The 12,718-nt window shown below is 42.7% G+C and overlaps 2 protein-coding genes across 2 annotated transcripts in view; both read left to right on the top strand.

The window, feature by feature from the left end:
• Window positions 1-7,691, top strand: part of LOC118339199 (plectin) — a 13,744-nt gene extending 6,053 nt beyond the window's left edge. The window contains exons 11-23 of the mRNA XM_035676759.1: window positions 105-227; window positions 322-396; window positions 1,437-1,504; window positions 2,014-2,077; window positions 2,155-2,390; window positions 2,715-2,848; window positions 2,929-3,112; window positions 3,194-3,341; window positions 3,836-4,212; window positions 4,398-4,606; window positions 5,250-5,422; window positions 6,488-6,707; window positions 7,194-7,691. Of these exons, the coding sequence (XP_035532652.1) occupies window positions 105-227; window positions 322-396; window positions 1,437-1,504; window positions 2,014-2,077; window positions 2,155-2,390; window positions 2,715-2,848; window positions 2,929-3,112; window positions 3,194-3,341; window positions 3,836-4,212; window positions 4,398-4,606; window positions 5,250-5,422; window positions 6,488-6,707; window positions 7,194-7,353 (2,171 nt within the window). The 3' untranslated portion in view covers window positions 7,354-7,691. The remainder of the gene's footprint in view (window positions 1-104; window positions 228-321; window positions 397-1,436; window positions 1,505-2,013; window positions 2,078-2,154; window positions 2,391-2,714; window positions 2,849-2,928; window positions 3,113-3,193; window positions 3,342-3,835; window positions 4,213-4,397; window positions 4,607-5,249; window positions 5,423-6,487; window positions 6,708-7,193) is intronic.
• Window positions 7,692-9,336: 1,645 nt separating this feature from the next.
• Window positions 9,337-12,546, top strand: si:ch211-67e16.4 (the record flags this gene model as incomplete). The annotated part of the gene is given in 5 exon segments (XM_035677285.1): window positions 9,337-9,607; window positions 10,319-10,810; window positions 11,562-11,711; window positions 12,006-12,241; window positions 12,400-12,546. Coding segments are annotated over 4 exon segments (972 nt in total), but the record flags the coding sequence as incomplete, so codon positions are not given.
• Between the last annotated feature and the right edge of the window lie 172 nt (window positions 12,547-12,718).

The following is a 12,718-nucleotide window of genomic DNA, read 5'->3' as shown; positions in this document are numbered from 1 at the left end:
TCACAAATTTGCCTCAAGGGTCTTTACTATCTGCAGGGCATATGACACATATAATCATACCTTGGTGATTGTCTCTGTTCCTCAGAGTTGTTGTGTTTTGTCAGATTTGCAGAATGGTGAATCTGTTGGCAGCCTGATCCTGGGTCCCGATGGGGAGATCATACAACTGTCCCTGTTCGACAACAGCCAGGACCCATCTCAGGGTGGTGGTGACACACAGGAGCAAGGTGAGACTCAGTTTGTAACAAATTCTTCAAATCAACATTAGAGCATGGTGAAGAGTGCAGTAGTTATCAGTAACTCCCTCTTCCTGTCTCTTAGCTCTCCAGGTTATGTCTGCAGAAGGAGAGAAGTTACCCTGGGTTATTGTCCTGCAGCCTGAACATACACATACAGGTCTATATACTGTACTGTACGCGCGCGCACACACACACACACACACACACACACACACACACACACATTCTTGGGGTTATTTCTAAATGGTAAATGAACTGCACTTACATTGTGTCTGGCTAGTCTTCCAACAACTCAAAGCATTTTATGTCACATTCACTGATTCACAAGAAGGACAAAACTATTCACAAATGTGAGTAGAGAATTGTGTAGCTATGTCTAAATCTGTGTGTGCGTAATCAGATTTGTTCATGTGTAAAATAACCTGTAAATATGTATTGAAATTTGTGAATGTGTACAGGAATCTGCAAATGCGTGTTCAGAATCTGTTTGTGCATAATCCAATTTGTGAAGGTGTGAAAAAGAGATTTCCAGCTCTTGGAGCAAATACTTAGATTTACAGCCATTAATCTTACTTAATCTGCACTTACAGATTTGTGTACACATTGTCAGATCTATATAGACATTTACAGATTTGTCCACATATTTACAAATCTTAATACATTTGCAAACCTGATTACGCACACACGGATTTTGAACACGCATTTGCAGATTCCTGTACAGCTCATCAGAAACGAACTAACCTATTCACAAACACACACACACACAAACAAACACGCTGATGGCACAGCATTGGAGCAATTTGGGTTTAGTATCTTGCCCAAGGACACTTTGACATGCAGTGGATCAAACCGCCAACTTTCTGATCAGTGGACAACTTGCTCTACCTTCACAGTTGACATTGAAAATAATTATCTGATTTTTTTTTCTTGAGTTTCTTTATTTTTCATAAAGTCTCTCGTCTTTATGATTGAAATTATAAATCATTACAGGATTAGTGCACTATATGCAGCATTTCTGTATTTTGGGGTGTTGGGAGAGGGGTTGAAGGACACTATACTTATTTTCATGTAATTGTAAAGAACTCTCTTAAGATGTTCTCCTGTCTTATTAATATATAAATATTTAAAAGTTAGAACCACCCATGACAGTGTTTCTCTTTGCTTTAACCATTGCCTGTTCATTGTATATGTGTGTAGAAGAAGGGGTGGAGCTGAGCACAGACGTTCCTCTGGCCAACATCCAGCACCATCAGTCAATAGACAAGGTTTGACTGACCTTCTAAAAGTTTAACAGTCAGGCATGTGTTTGCCGAGCTTAGGGCAAAGACTGAATGAGGTGGCCAATTCCTATAGCTCCAACAAAAGTAAAGCATGTGTTCATTCAGTGCAGTTCTTCATGAATATAGATGTTTTTACTACCATGTCTATTTTTATGATTCTGCTTATTGTATATTCCAAAGTATGGTGGCTTTTTTATAGCAGTAACAAAGCAAAAACAATACTAATTGCTAATGAAGCTAAAAACAATTTCAACAGAGGCCACTACAGTGCAATCCCAAAATGACTTTGAGCATATCTGAATGAAATGTATTAGTGTCCCAAATCCATAAAACAATTGCTGTAAAGATAATTATCACTGTCCTGTGAAAGCTATGTGTGTATGCATTTTTTATACTAGCCTTAGTAGTATTGAGTGTTTGTTATGTCTGCTGTAATTGTATTGTATATTGATCTGTCACTATTTGTTGGATGTTTCAATTTTGTCTCCAACCAGCTCTTAGATCTTCACAGATGGACAGAGACTAATGCATGCTCACCCAGCAGCCACACAGACCCAGGTAAATCTCTGCTGCCTATTTTAGCATGATATAAATTTTAATGAATATGTTATAAAACTTTTTGTTTACCTTTCCAGTGGCTGTGACCAAGAAAAAAACGAAGAGTGCAGAGGCAGTGGCGGAAACATGGAAGGCATCAAAAAAGAATCCTAAAAAGAGGGTGAGGATGCCTCCACTGAGGGAGCGGGTAGGAAAGGAGGAGTCAAGAGGAGACTACACTGAGGAGGAGGAGGAGGAGGAGGAGGAGGAGGAAGAAGAGCGGGACAGTGAAGTACAGACTTACCATTCATCTGGATTGCATCAGCCAGGGTTGGTATAATTCACTTTTAGACATGTGTAAATATAGGAATCTGTCAGATTTCCCGGAAACTGAAGTTTTATTAGATATACGTGAACCCTATTTGCCACTTTGTTTTGTCCAATCCAGCAGACAAACAGGAGGCTGGCATCAACCAACATTACATATTTCCCCTGTTTACCCCAGCTTTTATATCCTGATTGTGGACATTGAAGATGTCTCTCTATGTGGATCAGTCTTCAGTTTAAATGATTGTCTTGTCACCATATACTGACTGATGTTTGGTGTTAAAATGGAAATGTAAAACATTTGGAGTTGGTCCGTTTGTCCAGAGAGAAGCAGTGGTTCAAAGGTGAGGCATCATGCAGTGAGCAGAACGTCAACCCAAATGAAGCAACCGCAGAGGATGCTGTGGACAAAAAGAGGAAGAATACTAAGAGGAAGGATGCTGAGGAAGCTGCAATAACCACAGGGTGAACTAGGAATACTCCTACCTTTATGAGATTAAAACATCACAGATTGTTTAACAAACCCATGTCCTCCATTTATTTAGGAAAAGGGACATGAAAACAGTGAGACCAGAATCAGATGACCAGAAGACATCGAGGACAAATAAGGAAGGAAGATGGCGGAGACAAAAGACAGGAAGTGACGTTCAATCAATCAGGAGCAGGAAACAAGAGGAGAGGTCCAACGGGGAAGCTGCAGAGACTCAGGACCATTCTACTCTCCCTTCTGTAGGAACAGCTGTATCTGTTTAAAAGCAAGGCATAGAAAGTGATCCTATTTAGGTTTACAATTACTTGTCTGTCTTTCAGAAAAAGAAGAGGACAGCCAGGGAAGGAGATAGAGGAGAAGTGACGATGAATAAGGAGAAAGAAGAGCGAGGAGAAGTGGAGAGGCAAGAGTCTTCAGGGAGGAGGAGGAGGAGAAAAGGAAGGCTGAAACACAAAGAGTCATTTGTCGGTAAGACATTTAAAAAAAAAACGACAACACTTGGCATGCAGATTTTTCAGTTGATCCTACAGCAATGAAATTGTCTTATGTCACCGAACCACTAAAGAACTTGAAAAGTCATTCAGATAGGACAAGAAATAGGCTCCACAAGGATTTTGCCAGCATAGGACTTTTAAACATTTTTAAAACTTAATTCCAATAGTAGTCAATGGGGTTTAATTCACACACTGTATCCAGCATGTATTAAAATGTTTTGCTAGAGTACAGATTGTTGTGTATAAGTCAGCTGTTCTGACTCCTCTGAAGCTCTAATTTAAGTGTTTTGGTGTAGAGACAAAGGGTAATGCATTTCATTCAGAGTAAACCCTGATCTGTCACTCACACAAACACACCAGACAATACTGATATACTGATTGACATACTTTATACTCGAGTAAATAGCTAGCTATATTTACATGTGTGGCATGTGCTTTCTTTTGCAATCTTGTCTTTTTTTCTCATAGGAAACCATGAGAAAGAGGAGGTGGAGATTAATCAGGATATCGAGGAGGAGTCTCACCTCACCAGAAGGCCCTCTGCAACACAGAGACCTGATGACAAAACAAACCCAAATTCAGACGAAGGCACAGACACAGACACAGATCATCTTTCCAGTGACGCTGACCGATACAGCAGCGTCCGATCAGTGAGCTCGCTCAGGTCCACTGCTGCTGCGTCCCAGCTCAATCACAGGAGCCTGAGAAGGTCAGCTGCCTCTTCCTGGGAGGGGGCAGTGCCAGCCAGCGCCATGGGACTCACTTCATCACGTGGCCGCCTGTCGTCATGTTCAACTGTCATGGTAACGGAGGAACAGCTGATGCTGAACCCAGTAAAGCCAGAGGTTGGTAGGAAGTACACACACAGAATATACAGCAGTTTGTCATGTGTTTGATTTACATGTTTGCAGCCTACCTAATGTCTCACTGATAGTTTAATAAAAATGATCTAATTATATGATTATTGGTAATAAAAATATTATTACTCATATTTTGACTCTCTGAATGCGGCTATATGTGTGTGTTTTAGTCCTCCAGGCCCAGGAAGAGTCAGGCGGAAGAGGAGGAGGCTGCAGCTCTGCGTCTGGCTCAGCGAGCAGAGCGACGGAGGCAGGAGGTGGAGAGGAAGAGGAGGGAGCGTGAGGAAGAGGAGAGGAAGCGGGAAGAGAGGGAGCAGACAGAGGAGAGGATGAAGAGCGAGCTGGAGGAGGAGAGGAGGAAGAGAGCTGAGGAGCTCAGGTCCTACTTTGTTTTTATAACATTATACTGATGAAGTCCTTTAAAGGATAAGTTAATTATTTCATCAGTCCTTCTTAAAACATCAGCCAGGTGTCCGCCATGTTTCTACAGTAGGCCAGAACAGAGCGTTTTGTGCTTTATTTTCAGTGCTATGTTGCGCCAGATTCAGTAAAGTGTCAGTGAAGATGGCAGTACTTTTTGATCTCGGAGTCATAAATTCCTGCGTATACCTGCTATACTGTCAGTACAGTGACTTATTCAAAGCTAGACAGTTAGCTAATAGTGTGAGGTCCTCCAGTAAACACAAGATTTCTTGGATATTCACAGTTTTGTAAAACTGCAACAAAAGCACAATGAGGTACAATGAAAGTAAGAAACAGAAAATGTCACAGGGCAATCAGTGCTAATTATACAGCTACACTGGATATAAATGAACTCACTTATAAATCTAATTTGCAGCAAAACAAAAAATATAGCAATTACAATCTCCTATTAGTATAAAAAGTTGTAAAACCAAATAGTCACAAAAATGTGTCCAGGGCGACAACATAAGATAAAATCACACTTTAACTCAGAGGGCAACTGCATTCAAAAAGAGGGCAGAACAACGGCAACTCCATTAATATTCATTGTCCATCTCCAGGCTGAAGAAGTGGGCAGAAGAGGAGGAGAGGAGGAAACGCGAGGAAGAGGAGCAGGCGGGAGCGAGAAGGGAAGAGGCACAAAGAGAAAGAGAAAGGAGGAGGCAGGAGGAGAGGAGGCGGCAGATGGAGCGACTCCAGAGGATGAGAGAGGAGGAGGAGCAGAGGAGGAAAGGTGAGGGTGAGAGGAGGAGAAAAAGAGGGAGGAGTAAAAAAGAAAGGGAATAGTAGTAGGTTTGTATCAAATCAGTGTGGATCTGTTGTAGTACAACCTCTCTCTTTATCTCTATCGTTGATGAAGATCAAAGTAGAGGTCTGCGTTGGGATTTGGGATCCCTACAGCACAAATCTCATGAGAGCAGGGCAGGAGCAGACGGTCAAAAACAAAACTGCGGGTCCTGGGATTTGGCTTGCGCCCATCAGAAGTATAGAGACAGAGTCGACAAAGAAGTTGAAGAGAAGATTAAAGTGGGGGTTTACAGTAAACAGTAAAATAACATATTTTCATCTGCGGGACAGAAGGCGACACAACATCACTGTTGTGCAGGAGTGAATGGTTAGAAATCCACCAGGAGCGAAATGAAGGAAGCGGTCCAGAGCAGGGCTGTAGTTCAAAGTAGTTTCCAAACAGCAGCAACTTTGCTTCCTGGTGCATTTAAGTAAAGTCAAATCAGAAAAGTTAACAATTTTGACACATTTTGATGGTACAAACAACTGTTCACTAACATCAGTTACACAATCATAACTTAACAACTGTAACTGGGCACCGCAGATCAGTCGGGCTGGATTTTTCCATTGGCTGATGCAGTTAAAGTAACGGATATACTTGAATGGATTCTGACATCAGGCGCTAACATTAGCATGTCTGGCTAACTAGCTTATTGCCAACAATAGTTAGCTAATGTTTATTGGTACATGTTAATGCTTAGCCTTGGAAATATGGTTGCCACCTTAAGCCCCATGCCCAGCAGTCTGGGTGTTCTTTTAATGGGTGGACTTGAGCTGGAGGTGTTCGCTGACATGTTTCTGTCACGTCTCGTGCAACTCTTTTGGTTTTATTATTTCTCATGTCTTTCCAGAGATGATAATATATGCATTAAACGATAGAGTATTGATTCACTAAGGGCCACATTTTAATTGTCAAGGCGGGATGATCCCGTAATATACACGTCGGAAGGCAATCCTACGGTGAAGTAATGTTAACTACATTACATACATACATACATTTTGTTCCCTCCAGCTGAACTAGAGTTGGTGCGCCTGGAAGAGGAGAGGAGGCAGGAGGAGGAGAGCAAGAAGCTACAGGAGATGGATGAGAGTGAGAGGAGAGAGTACCTCTGTAGGAAGGAGCAGCAGGAGGAGGACAGGAAGAACAAAGAAGAGGAGCGTAAGAGGATAGAAGAGGAGGCCGCCTTGCGGGTCGCAGAGGAAACCAGGCTGCAGGCGGAGCTACTTACCAGGTATATAGTGCCTCATTTTCACTGCATGGTACAGCTCAACATGACTCACTTTTGGTACCAGGTACTCTTCTTGGTTTCGTTTTCCAATGGAGATAGTACTCCCTCAGTGTAGGCTGGTTTCTTCGCGACACAAACACAGGAACAATAAAGGATGTCCCGTGTCCTAGCGACAGTTCTTTCTGACCAATTAGTGGTCTGCAGTGTGCACCTTCTAGTGTTGGCTCAGCTCACTTGTAACCTTGACAGCTTGTACCACAGGTACTATCTAGAACTCTTGCCAGTGGAAAGACAAAAAAAAAGAACAGTTCCAAGTGAGTCAAGTCAATTTGAGTGATACCATGCAGTGGAAATGAGACGTGTGCCTTCTTAAACTGGTATAACTTTACGTTTCTGGATGAGGGAAGGTGGTAGCTGCAACAAGTATAAATATTTGAGAAATAAAATGTCCATTATACAGCTCTGTCTCTCGTTCTGTTCTCCCTGCAGACAGATGGCGCTGTTGCAGCAGCAGTTGGCTTTTAAAAGGGGTCTCGTGCTGGAGGCTGGAGGTCTGGAGAAAACCCAGGGTATCTCCAGACCGTGGATCTACTCTTATTTCGCTTTGTTACAGCTACTGGGTCTAACTCCAACTAAAGCTGAGACCTGAGCTTTAACTTTCATTTGAGATCATGAAGGATGGATGAGTGGCACAAGATTGCTGTATGCTGAAATGGTTCACTGGTTTTTGATCATTAAAAAAGTGGAAAACATTTGGTGAAATAAATTGGATCAAAAAAAAATTAATACTCAACTTTCAGCAGGCAAACATACATGACAAGCACACAAGTCATCAGTCAGGATGCATAAAATGATAAAAGATAAGAAGCATAGGATCAAACAGGATCAACCATATGGGGCCATGTAACTACAACTATGTGTGCATCTTTTTGTCAAATACTTTTTATATCAAAAATAATTGAGTTCAGTAATTTTATATCATTTCCCATTTGTTCCAATTCTATCAATATTAAAACTTAATTATATTTTAAAATCAAACCCTGTGTCAGTCTGTGTTTTCCAAGGGACTCAAAACCTTGCTACTATGTTAACAGCAGTAATAACAATATTGTCAAAGTCGCTCAAGCAGGACAAAATGTTCACTTGCTGCCTTATATATCTAACCCACTGACAGGAGCCATGATAACCAGATAATCTGTGTTATTCACTTCACCTGTCAGTGCTTATAATGTTATGACTGATCAATGTACCACAGAGGAAGAAATGAAGGAGGAGCTTACAGATTCAGAATGTAAACATACAACATACTAAGTTTGGAGGCCTTTCTAGTCAAGTAACTATAATCCATGTGACCATATAAACCTTATATAAAGTTTGCTGTTTCAAATGCATCCCCCTTTATGTGAGGAATTGTTTTCGATGAGGAGTGTGTGTGTGTGTGTGTGTGTGTGTGTCAGAAGGATTACTTTATGAGATTTGTTTGTAGTGACCATGATGAAATATCAGTGAAGTAACCAACCTACATTCAGACTAATTTGGACACAGTCATTTTTAATACCACTGGGCCACACACACAAGCCCAGAGGTGATGTAAGCTCACTGTAATGAGTGTCATTAGGTCCTCTATGACCTCCCCAGTGTGCCACCTCTACAGTGGTAAACAGGCCTCAGGGAACAGGGCTGGCTACAGCCAGGCCTCATACTGCTAATTACTGCAGGACCCGGCAGCCTCATGGCCTTCTCCTTCACACTAATGCCTCACACCTCAGTAAAATGATCAAAAAGACTCAACTCATGTCATTTAATTATACATATGCGTAATGACCAGGACATAGCTGTTGTTTTTGAGAGATTACTACTCTTTATTTTGTGTGATTTATCATTATTCTGTAAGAGTAATTAAACTAACCGCACCACAGTGGAGACCCAAACATGCAAGTGAGACAAAGTAAGACTTTATGGAAAAGTCCAGTCATACATCAGACTGGCACATAATGGCTACATAATGTATCCGTTTTTGTTTTAGAATAGATGTCAATGCATTTGATGTGTGTTTGGATTATAATTTTGACATGCAATATAAATATATTACATATGTGTATACATATATACACAATATTTACTTTACTTTATTTTACTCTTTACTTTCACTCTTGGTTGATTACTTGTGCACCACAAAACAGAAACATAAAAAGAGTGTTCAGTTCTGGACATGAAAGAGGAATGGCCAACAAGCTGGACATATTTTACATGATGAGAAACGTATCTAATTGAAGCCAAATGAGTGAACCCAATAACTGCAGGTAGTTTGTGTCAATCAAGCTGTTTAGATGAATTTTGAGCAGATTATTTCCTGTGAATATTACGTCAGAGACGAGTTTTCCTGATGTTTTTAGGAACTTTTAACACAATCCTCTGTATTATGTATTTTTTAAATATTTAACAATCATAGACACTTAATAGGCTTCTTATTTGATTTGTTTATCAGAGAGTGAAGGCTCTGTGAATACAGCTTGTTCTCAGGTCTTCAAAGTTAGATACTGTGTATATTTCGTTTTTTTTCTTAGACACCTTTAAATCAAGAAGGCCTTGCCAATTTAATGACAGAGTGATCATCTTTCCAATAAACAAACTCTGCTCACTGTGGATGTTTGACCCGGAAACACTTCCCCGTGTAGCGTTGTGATGGCAAAACTGCACGGGTTATAAAAACAATAAAATATGTTTCTGTTACTTGTTTAATAATGGAGTATCTATGTAATAGTCGAATAAATTCAAGAATAGCTAGCCAGCGTTACGAATGTTGCGCTTATTAAACTTACGTTAACGTTAACGTTACATTAGAAGCTTCTCGTTAGCTATGTTAGCATTCAGCTAACTGGCTAAACTAACAAGCATAAGCGGTAAGTGACCATTTGTTTCTCTTTCCGACCAGTAAAGACAGCGGACAGACAGCTGGGCTAACGTTAGCTCATAAACTGCGTCTGTGCCGCTGTTGGTACGTTAGCAGGAGCATAAACAGACCTGTTTGTTTCGGCTCTAAAGAGTCTGAGATGTGTCAGCTAACGTCCCTGAACTGGAGGACTTTAATGTGGTAAACTAGCTACATGTCAGGGTCCGACATGTTCCTGTGCCACCAGTGTTGACTCATGCTTTGTCCTTATGTGTCCAGTTCCAGTGTGTCTCACATTAGGCTCCTTCATATTTACAGTACAACATAAATGCTGAAAACCTTTTTACCTTTCACATATTATCTGTCTCATGTACTAGTGAATATAAAGTGAAAGTTCTAAAAGTTACCTACAGCTGCTCTAATGTTGTTTTAACCATCATTATGTTCTCATCAGGCTGGTTGTCCTTCTTCTGTCCCTGCTCTGTTTGTTTGTTTGTTTTGGACATTTTGGTTCAGACATTTATTTCTCTCTATTCTGTTGCCATTAGAGCTGCAACCAGTTGTCAATAGTGACCAACTATTTTGATGATCAGTTAAGCATTTTGAGTCAAGAAGAAATGTCCAGATTCTCCGATTTCAGCTCCTCGAATGTGAATATTTACCGGTTTCTATAGTCCTCTATGACAGTACACAATGATTAAACTGTGATGTAATTGTGCAGGTGAAACTCTTTAGAACTTCTGCAGCTGTTCTGGGGCCAGAGCTCTTTTCAAAATGGACGTCAGCATTGCCGTGTCGCTGATTCGAGGCCAGATGGGTGCCGTGGTGGAGCGAGCAGTGAACGTAGCGGTGGAGACGGTGCTGGCTGAGATGCTCAAAGTGGTTGGAGTCAAGTTCGAGGAGCTGAAGGCCCAGTTGGCGCTGATGAAGAGGGACGTCACGGCGTTGCAGAGGGAAAAGGCCCTGAAAGAGAAGGAGAACGACAACATCCGGGCCAAGCTGCGCTACACCGAGCTGAAGCTGAAGTACTACAGGCAGGGAGTGGAGGAGGAGCTGCAGCAGAGAGCCTCTGCCTCCGCTCTGGTCCGCATCCACCCGTCCACCTTCCAGCAAGCACAGAGAGGCGGTGCGGGTGTTTCCTCCACTGAGACCTCGCCATCGTGCTCAACTCAGACCCGGAGCTCTGAGGCACTGCTGGCCAGAAGCAAACAAGGTAAGGACCACGAAAGATGGTCAGATGCTATAAACCACTCCCATTATCATAGTGTGTCAGCAGCAAAGGCGGGAAAACAAAGCACACCTCGTCCAAAACATGCACACTTGTACACAGAGTTATGGTGGCTGACAGTAGACCATAGCAGATCAAAATGTCATTAAAAAATGGCAATTTTAGCAACTATTAAGCACAGAAATAAGCATAACCTCGTCTATTCAAGTCACAACAATGACTTTGCTGTGTGCTGTAGGCAATGAGTGAAAGGAAACGTGACTGAGAATATTAAAATAAATCCAGATAAATATAGGCATTTTAGCAGCTTTTAAGCAGAAATAATGAGGATAAACTGTGTTAGGCTAGCTGCTAAAATATAATAATACACTGATGTTTATGAACACTGCAACGTTCACAGGAAGAAACTCCCCTACTCTGCCTGTGATTGGGCCTCACCCTGACATTTCTTTCTAACCCCAACCATCCGACCACTCTTCATGCCTGAACCTAACCAACCACAGTAGTGGTCGAAGTGCACATTTCCAACGCGTGCACTTAACGTAGGCCTACTGTTGTGTGTAAAGTAAGAGCCTGTTATGGGTATGTTGAGATCAGTGTCATTACATTCTGTGTGCAGTCTCTTCTGTGACCCAACCAGCCCACAAACCATTCAAGTTCCCAACCAAGTTCAGCTTCCTCTTTACATTCATGATATACTTGCTCCAATAACTCCTTCCTGTGTTTGTACTCCCAGAATGCACCTCTCCACAGAGCACGAGCAGGCATGCGATCAGAGTGCGCTGTCACTCAGATGCAGGGGCCGCCGGCTCCGACCCGCCGGATTTGTTGCTGCCTATCTCAATCACTGTGAACACACCAACAGAATCTGTGGACAGCAGTACAGGTACAGCACTGTGTGTGTGTGTGTGTGTGTGTGTGTGTACTGCTGCAGGCTTTCCTACATACGTCCTCACGTGACTTTTATTTCCTTATCCTCTGCTGTCCTCTTCACTTGCCATTTGTAAGGTGTGGTAGTAACCCAAAGCTGAAGTAAGACTAAGGTAGAAGTACATCAGAACCTGAAGAGCGACTCAGCAGAAACAGAATCCGCTGCACATGGAGTGACAAAATCCAGTTGTTGTCACATTGAGCATCCCTGCATGGGTGAATTAGACTGAACACGTGTGTGTTTGTGCAGTTTTGTTCTGTCCCGCAGAAGCCGCAGCTCAGAGCAAGGATGAGGAGCAGGAGGGCGACTGTGAGTGGGCCGTCCCTCTGCAGCCGCATGCAGAAGGCACGGACGCCATCCCGGCCCCTCCACCGCTCCAGGTCTTGACTCTGGATCCGGGGGAGCAGCAGCCAGTCGCCTGCTCGTTGACCCCCGATGTTTCCCCTCAGGCCGATAGCTCCACTCTGCCCCCTTCTGCTCCACAGGTGACAACACATACAGTACACAGACACACACCCTGCTCCCTGCTTGGACCTCTGGCCTGTTTTAAAAGTATTAACCTGAGTAAAGGTTGTTACCGGACAGTCTCCCTAACTGCTAGAGGAATGGAGGTATTATACTTTTCACTTATTTCTCACCACAGTCCTGGTCGTCTCCTGTTGCGATGCAGGTGAAGCAGGAGGTGGAGGAGGTGATCTGTATCAAGGAGGAGCCGGAGGACGAGCAGGAGGTGATGGCCACCCTGCTCGTGGACTGTCAGGTGCAGCAGGGTCATCTTCCAGAGTCTGAGGTGAGGGTAGAAAGAAACCGTTTGTTCCCACGATGAAAGAGGGACAAGTCTGGTCAACCTGGTAGAGCTGGCGCCCCCTGGTGCCAAGGCTGAGTCCTTGCTGCAGCAGCTATGGGTTCGACTCTTACCTGTGGCCATTTAGTGCAGGTCATCGTCTCTCTCTCTCTCTCTC

The sequence above is a fragment of the Morone saxatilis genome, unplaced genomic scaffold (assembly GCF_004916995.1).
Source record: "Morone saxatilis isolate NCDOM2014 unplaced genomic scaffold, NCSU_SB_2.0 Contig5, whole genome shotgun sequence".
NCBI classification, from domain to species: domain Eukaryota; kingdom Metazoa; phylum Chordata; class Actinopteri; family Moronidae; genus Morone; species Morone saxatilis.
The sequence above is the reverse complement of the archived record's forward strand: the minus strand, read 5'-3'. Positions and strand labels throughout refer to the sequence as shown.